The sequence below is a fragment of the Danio rerio genome, chromosome 7, assembly GCF_049306965.1.
Source record: "Danio rerio strain Tuebingen ecotype United States chromosome 7, GRCz12tu, whole genome shotgun sequence".
Classification (NCBI taxonomy): Eukaryota; Metazoa; Chordata; class Actinopteri; order Cypriniformes; family Danionidae; genus Danio; species Danio rerio.
Window position 1 is genome coordinate 53,477,665 of NC_133182.1, and position 8,231 is coordinate 53,485,895.

At 37.2% G+C, this 8,231-nt stretch overlaps 1 protein-coding gene across 1 annotated transcript; it reads right to left on the bottom strand.

Annotated features, from left to right (window-relative positions):
* Positions 1–860: 860 nt before the first annotated feature.
* On the bottom strand, positions 861–6,686 carry rps4x (ribosomal protein S4 X-linked). Its single transcript, NM_001005589.1, has 7 exons — positions 6,677–6,686; positions 6,119–6,196; positions 5,602–5,782; positions 2,634–2,731; positions 1,451–1,622; positions 1,208–1,365; positions 861–1,015 (listed from the first exon to the last, which is right to left on the bottom strand). The coding sequence occupies exons 1-7, from the start codon at positions 6,677–6,679 to the stop codon at positions 914–916; spliced, it is 792 nt and encodes a 263-aa protein (NP_001005589.1). The 5' UTR covers positions 6,680–6,686; the 3' UTR covers positions 861–913.
* Between the last annotated feature and the right edge of the window lie 1,545 nt (positions 6,687–8,231).

The window sequence follows — 8,231 nt, forward strand, 5'->3', positions numbered from 1 at the left end:
TCACAATCATCACTGCACCAATAAAAGGTGTAAAAGTCCGGTCAGCAAAAAATGTGCAAGTTACAACTAGGCCCAAATCTGCAGTTTTTAGCCCATCATTGAGTTTATGCATTTATGTGTAAATTTATGTTTATTCAGTTTTTAAAATGAATTTCACCAACATTATTGATATATTGATTGTAGTATTAAATGCTCGTATGATTTACAATAGTTTGTAAAAGTAATATTTTCTCTCTTTTGGTAGATGAGACTTGCTGTTTACCACACAAGTGGATCTAATTGCATTTGCATTGTAAACACTAAATAAGTTAAAAACGCTTTATTTGTGCCATAAATTATAATCCTAAAATTTTGCAAAACCTACAATTATTTTTACAAAATTTTCCCCAAAATTGCTAAAAATGTTCTGCAATTCTGTCTGACTCTAGTTTTGACCAAAAAGACCATGCAAAATGTTGGCAGAATTCAATTCCTGGCATGCTTGTATTCAACAAGAATATATTCATCAACACTGGTACATCATCTCAATATAGTAAAGCAAAGAAAAATAAAATAAAAATCATAAATCAGCCTATTCCCTTGGCCTCAATCACAGATCTGAAGTAATATGGATTAAAGTGGCGTTATGTGGATTTAGTGTGCATTAAGGGCCATGTGCTAAGCCACATAAACAAACCTAAATCACTAGTAGAGAGATATATATAAACCCTAAATATACAAGAATGGCATTTCAAAAATCTCCCAATGATATGCAAATAACACTGTTAATGAAAAAATAAATACTTCTGGGTCAAATTAAAGAGTTGAGACCCTCATTGTTAGAGCTAGACTTCTTTGAACAAAAGACACTATTCAGAGAATTTTGTAAATAGTTTTGTTTTATTTGAAACCAAGGTGTGCTAGTCCTGTTGACTTAGCTGCTGCTCTGTTTGGCAGCCAGTCTCTTGTCTCTCTCCTCAGCAATGGTCAGGCGGACACCCTTTCCACGGGGCAGGGACACCCATGGCTTGTTGCCCTGATGACAGAGACAATGTATTAGTACCATAAAACTTGTACTTTCGAAGTACGCAAATAAGCAAACTGCTTAAACAACATCTCTTGACATATGAATAAGGGTGCAAACATAGTCAATTATGGAAGACTTGAACCAAACATTCAAGTTTGTCATGAGGGCATTTTTATAAACGGCATACAACGCTGTTCTCACCTTGCCAATGACAAAAATGTTGGAGAGCCTGGTGGCAAAGCTGTTGCCAATGCTGTCTTTAACGTGCACAACGTCGAAAGAGCCAGGGTGCTTCTCTCTGTTGGTGATCACACCAATACGCCCCAAGTTAGCACCTCCGGTCACCATGCACATGTTGCCTATTCACAAACAGAAAAAGTGATGTGCAACTCAAATACAGGAACAACAGTTTCCACTCAATTTTAAAACCATGAGCTGACCAACCTGTCTCAAACTTGATGAAGTCTGTAATTTTGCCTGTGTCCAGGTCAATGCGGATGGTGTCGTTGACCTTGATCAGAGGATCAGGGTAACGGATGGTGCGGGCATCGTGGGTCACCAGGTGTGGGATTCCCTTTGTGCCGATGAGGATTTTCCTCACTTTGCACAACTTGTACTAAAACAGGAAATTGACACAGTCAAGTCAAAAGATCTGCAGGTTCAAGAAGTGATTTAATCTAGTCTGACTTCAATACACTACACAAGGGTCCTGCTCTAAGTCACATTCCCTGACTAAAAAGCTTAATTCTCATGACCTATAATGATAACTCATCTGCTGCGTTGAACAGCGCTCCAGAACTGTGATTCTGTGAATGTTGGATTAAATGCAAAAGTTAAGCAAATGGCTCAAAGCAGCTTCCTTTTTTATTTCTGCAGATTGTCCTGTGAATTGAGGCCAGCCAGGACACAGCTCATTATTTCTGTACTACCAGCAATCTATTGATACCTTGAGTTGTCACATGGGACAGTGCTTCTTAAGTGTGTGACCGCCTTTACATGCATAACGTGACATTGCAGCGTGCATTCAGTCAAATTCTACCTGAACAAGGCTGCTCTTTGAATCGATTGCTAAAATGTGAAATTACCATGTTTTCTCTGATATTATTGTTAAAGAGATTAGCGCTTTAGTAAAAGGTAAAAACACTCAGTGCTCCCTTTATATAACATTAAGACATAACTGTATATTTTCAGATGGCAATAATCTGAAACATCAGAAAAACAAAAAGTGGAACACAAAAATTTGACTGGTTGAGCACTGTGCTGACAAAAAAAAGCTTCAAAGTATTTTAACAGGTGGTTGATGAAGGAAATGAATAAAATAGCAATAAAAATGGCCCAACCATAACTAAGCAAAACATGTGAAACAACGTTAAAAACAAGATTTAGAAATAATACATTTTGATAAATGGCAAGTTTGAGTTTATCGCATTACATTTGCAACACTCGGCTATTTTATGGCAAGATGATAAATAGGACGTGAAATGAAAATGACAAACAAATTCCGTAACTTGGACAAATTAAAATCCTGACTTTTAAATGTCTGGATTAAACTTTTTTAAACTTAAGGACATTCCAGAAAACACCATGACCCATGGGAACCTGGATCACAGAAGATCATTAAGCTCACCTTGGCCTCCTCATTGGTGATGCGGTGAACTGTAAAGCGTCCCTTGACATCATAGATCAGCCTGAAGTTCTCTCCAGTTTTCTCGATGCTGACCACATCTAAAAAAAGAAAACACAATGCATTTGATTAACACATAAGCATCATATTGTCACCTCAGCTCATGTTTGTTTTCAAACTGCATCTTTATGAACAGCCTGCCTCATCACCAGAGCTCGAAAATCAGTCACAGCAGATTAATATCCTGTTGGCACCAAGTAAGTATGGGTGCACAGTGGAAACGCTATGTGAAAGTGTGTTATAACACTGAGGGATTAGTCACTCTGTGACGTTTGCCATTCAACCATCTGGTAAGCTACAGCTCACAAGCTCAATTGAGTGCCAGTGCAGATACCAGAAGCACTGTTGTTTTATTATACTGAACCCAGTAAACTCAAACCATTTGACTGATATTTCTGGTAATAAAATAAATTGCATGGCTCAGTCAAACTAGAAATCTCCTAAGAATAGCATTTAGGTTAAATGTAAAAAGACTGTGCTTCATTTAACTGAGGATTGCAAACAAATCATTGCTTGCTGCTGTTGCCCGTCTCAATAAGTAGTTCAGCAAAATTGTAGTGTTCTTATCACCTTGTAATCTTATTTTCTGTACGTTACTATGCAACAAGCCAAAACTAAATCCAGTCTAAGTGCAGATGGTGTAAACTGGGAAAACATGTTTAAGAACCTACAATTTATGACGACCTTTTGACCTGTTGTGGTTTGTGTACCATCATAACAGCAAAAAACACTTAAAAGATGGCAACAAATGACAAGCTATCTTGTGTCAGCAGACATTCAGGCAAGCCAACTGAATGTTTCCAGCAGAAATCAAAAACAATCTCAACTCCATCATTGTTTAAGTAATTTTTAAAAGTAATACTTAAAAAAAAAAAAACTTGCCTTCAGTGACTCAGTAACTTCAGTAATGTGATATTTTGTTACTATAAAAATATTAATTTTTGGATTATCCATTTACTTGCGCTCCAGTGGTTCCAAACCTTTATAAGACTCTCATTGTTAAACAACATTTGATAAAAAAACAGTAACCATTGACTTATATAATAGTATTTGGCAGACAATAGTTACAGATTTTCAGCTTTCAAAGTACCAAACAGGTTCGAAATTAGCAAAAGGTGAGTAAATGACTATTTTCAGTAAAGGACAAGTTATTACTTTAGAAAAGCAGTGCTAGATTTTGTTATTTGTGCTTGAAACTAAACCGACCTTCATGAAATCGCATGGAGGATGCATGAAGTCAACATTCTGCATTCAATTTTTTTAAATTCATTTTCAGGGTACTAAACTATTTGTGCAAGCGAGTACTAAATGTTCACATTTAATCCAGAACTGTTTATGGATCAAAAACATTTGCATTCACTCAAAAAACAAACTCAAAAAAAGAGAAAAGCTGTCAGTCAATAAATGTGAAGTAACTGGTGATGCTTTTCTAAAAATGTTCCTTGAAAAAAGTAATTCTGCAACTCTAGTGTTGAGGGTAGTGCATTACAAGTAACTAGTTTATTTTGATAGGAGTATTTAAATAAACATGACGTAAAAGCTTTTGTTCTCAATCACAGGCTCATTTTTAATCATTTATTAAAGAATTCACAGGCACATATGGTGGATTAAGGTTTTTTTTTTTTTTTACAAAGACAACAGATGGAGACAACTGCTTCACTTTTGCTGTTAAATATCACAAAGCAGAAGTGCTTTTTCCTGACAGTGGAGGCTACTAAAACATTCCTGCACCTGGATAGGCAAATATGAAAGCTAGATTTGAAAATACAACTACTATTAATATGAACAAGAAATGAACCATCACCTTCTGTATTTTCCTTAACTCAAGCTTTTCTCCAAATAAACGAACCAAAACTGGGTGTCATCCTGATAAGGGATGAGAGGACATACAGACCAGTTTAAGTTTGCTACGAGCTTTTGAGCAAATTTTAATCTGTGCTTCACTGATGATTACAAATTGGCGATTTGCACAAACAAATACATAAATTAGATAAGATTTTTAGCTGTAATATAGGTTTTACACAATATCAGCCGCTATCTCTCTGCAACCCTCACATGGTCGCACATTGAAGCCAAGCAGGGCTGTGCCCTGTCAGTGCCAGAATGGGAGACCACGAGAAAGCTAGGTTGTTGCCAAAAGTGGTTAGTGAGATCAACAGAGGGCGCTCAACCTGTGGTCTGTGTGGGTCCTAACACCCCAGTATATTGATGGGGACTCTATACTGCTCAGCGAGTGCCGTCTTTTGGATGAGACGTTAAACTGAGGTCCTGACTTTGAGGTTGTTAAAAATCCTCAGATGTTCTTCGAAAAAGAGTAGGGGTTTAACCCCAGCATCCTGGCCAAATTTATCCACTGGCCTTTCCATCATGGCCTCATAACCATCCCGATATCATAATTGACCTCATCACTCTGTCTCCTCTTCACCAATCAGCTGGTGTGTGGTTTGGCGCATAAAGGCTGCCATCATGTCCTCCATGTGTATGCTGCACAGTGGTGGTAAATTGTTAGAGCTTTTTTTTTTTTTTTTTTTTTAAAGAAGCACCAACACTGCATGTGAAACTAAATGCACATGTCCCTTGCTTTAAAACGAATCATAATTTACAGTAAATTTTCCCGCTGCATGTGCTGTTAGAGTTGGGCAGCACTTAGCTTAAAATTATTTTCCAAACATTCTGGACAGAAAACTGCAAAATACTGTTTGTAAATGTTTGTAAAACATTTTATACTTGCACAGAAAATTAAATATACTCTAAGACACTACATTTAAGTCCAGCTTTATTTGAATATTCATATTGATACACCTGACCTGATATAATCATTCCTCTTATGAAACATCATCTACACAGCAAGTCACTCAATTCACTGGGGATACCGAATCATAAACTGACAGTTGAGTGCAGCAGAACTCACCCATGAAGCCGGTGGGGTAGGTGATGTCAGTGCGGACCTTGCCATCGATCTTGATGAACCTCTGCATGCAGATCTTCTTGACCTCATCTCCAGTCAGAGCGTACTTGAGACGGTTCCTTAGGAAGATGATGAGGGGCAGGCACTCCCTCAGTTTGTGGGGACCAGTGGAGGGACGAGGAGCCTACAGAAACAAACATTTAAAAAACTAATAATCAACCCACTTTCATCAGATACATCGAAATTAGGTAAAAAGTAGAGGTTTTACTTTCCTAACCACCAGGCAATATAATAACACTGAACAATAAGGTTATTACATGTCATGTGGATACTTGAACTTGTCATAAGCCCAGCATGGCTTCATACATAACACTAAAACACATTTAAATCCCAAATGAGTGAATGTTTACTTAAACAGTGATGCCTTCAGTGAAGTGCTGTTCACTTTTTTTACACGTAACGTTAAGCATAACTAAGCACACCTAACGTTATGGGGGGGGAACCCTTTAACGTTACTTACGAACACTCCGGTGAGTTTGTCCAGCATCCAATGTTTAGGAGCTGCGACACGCTTCAGGTGCTTCTTCGGTCCTCGGGCCTGAACAACATAAACATCTGTCAGCTCAAAGTAACAACATGTGCAGTCTGTATACATTTATTAACATATAAATCCCAGCAGACCTCAAAGATAGTACGGCGAGGCCTTTAGCGTTAGCTTCTCCTAGCGACTTAAAAACTACTGAAGTTATGCCATTTTTAAATAAGCACTTATTGTATAAATCCAACTCTCTATTGAACAAATTACATATAAGACCGCCGAACCATACTTAAAACGACATTTCACATGATCGAGAAGCGCGAGTCTGCTTTGCCGCTAGTGTCAGACAGCGGCGGAGCTAAGCGTTTTCCTTTAACATTTTAATCATCACATCTTCTCTTTTTCATCAAAATGTGTGTGTTGTTCAACTTAGATGGGGTGAATGTGCAACATTTTGAGCTAATTGGAGAAAGCTGATCTTTTAAAACGTTGATGATTGTGGATTATTTAGGGAGGGTATCGTGAATGAAATGCACTCACCATGTTGGAGTCTGCGGAAAAGGACCAGCCACTTCCTGTCAGCGGAAGATAAGCTGAACTACCGGAGCCGAAGAAGGACAGTCGGAGTTTTCTCTATAAGCCGTACGAGCGCGTGCCATCAGGTGGCGAGGGCTGTAGTCACACTGCAAAAACAGCAGCGGTTCGGTCACTGCAAGTTTCTTTCAGTGGAGACATTTCAGTCTGGAACTACATTTAAATGGATGGTTCACGCAAAACGACAATTCTGTCATCATTTAGGCCTACTGGCCCGTTCCTTGTGTCAAACCTATATGGGTTTCTTTATTTTGTTGTTGGATATGAAAGAAGATATTTTGAAAAATGTTGGAAACCTGTAACATCAATGTTCATAGTATTTGTTTTTCATTCTATGGAAGTCAATAATTACAGCTTTTCACGCGTTCTTCAAAATAACTTCTTTTATTTACAACAGAAGAAATTTACGAAAATCATGAATGTTTGCAATCAGTGAGTAAATCTGCATCTTCCCTTTAGATTAGATTAGATTAGATTAGATTGCATTAGATTAGATTAGCAGCAAGAGCAGGATATTGTTATAAAGTGCCATTATAAAAAAACTATGGTATAAAATACAAGCCATTTAGATTAGATTAGATTAGATTCAACTTTATTGTCATTACACATGTACAAGTACAATGCAACGAAATGCAGTTTAGGTCTAACCAGCAGTGCAATAGCAGCAAGTGCAGGATACAGGAATAAGTTATGAAGTGCAGTTATAGAAAACTATGGTGATATTTACAGATGGATGTACTATGAACATTATATACAGGTTGGATAAGCTATGAACAGATTTACAATATATGAATATATGTGCAGGTTGCTATTAATAATCAGTAGTGTGCAGATAGATAAACATGATTACAAGTGTATATGTTACAATATATGAATATATGTGCAGGTTGCTATTAATAGTCAGTAGTATGCAGATAAATAAGCATGATTACAAGTGTATATGTATAGTGGGTGTGTACATAATTACAAATGCCCATATGCAGTGGGTATGTACAGTTCAATAAGTAAACAGTTCAATGTGGTGCAGTGAATGTGCAAATGTTAAACAGTGCAGTTATTGCGAGGAGTTTAAGTTAGAGGAGAGTGGGGGGTGTATTGGGGGGGCAAAAGAGTCAGTGTGGGGCTGAGTTCAGGAGGGAGACAGCTCTGGGGAAAAAGCTGTTCCTCAGTCATCTGAAGAAAAGAAAAAAAAAACTTTAAAAGGGTTTCGCTATTTTGATGAAAACTTTTTTAATGTCAATGTTGAAATTTTGATGGAATTGATTGACAGTAAAATTATATTAAAATGCACAGTGTTATTTGGGGTCCCCCCATGCACTGTGTTAATTTTCATTAAATGTTGGGGATGTGTAGAACACGAGTCTGGTGGAGTTGGATTGAAAAAACACTTTGATTTTGATCATTTTAAGTTTTTTATTTTTTTATTTTAACTATATCTAGGTATAATAAGTAATTGCTGGTTTTATTATAAACTTTATTTTATTATTATATAAATTTCACA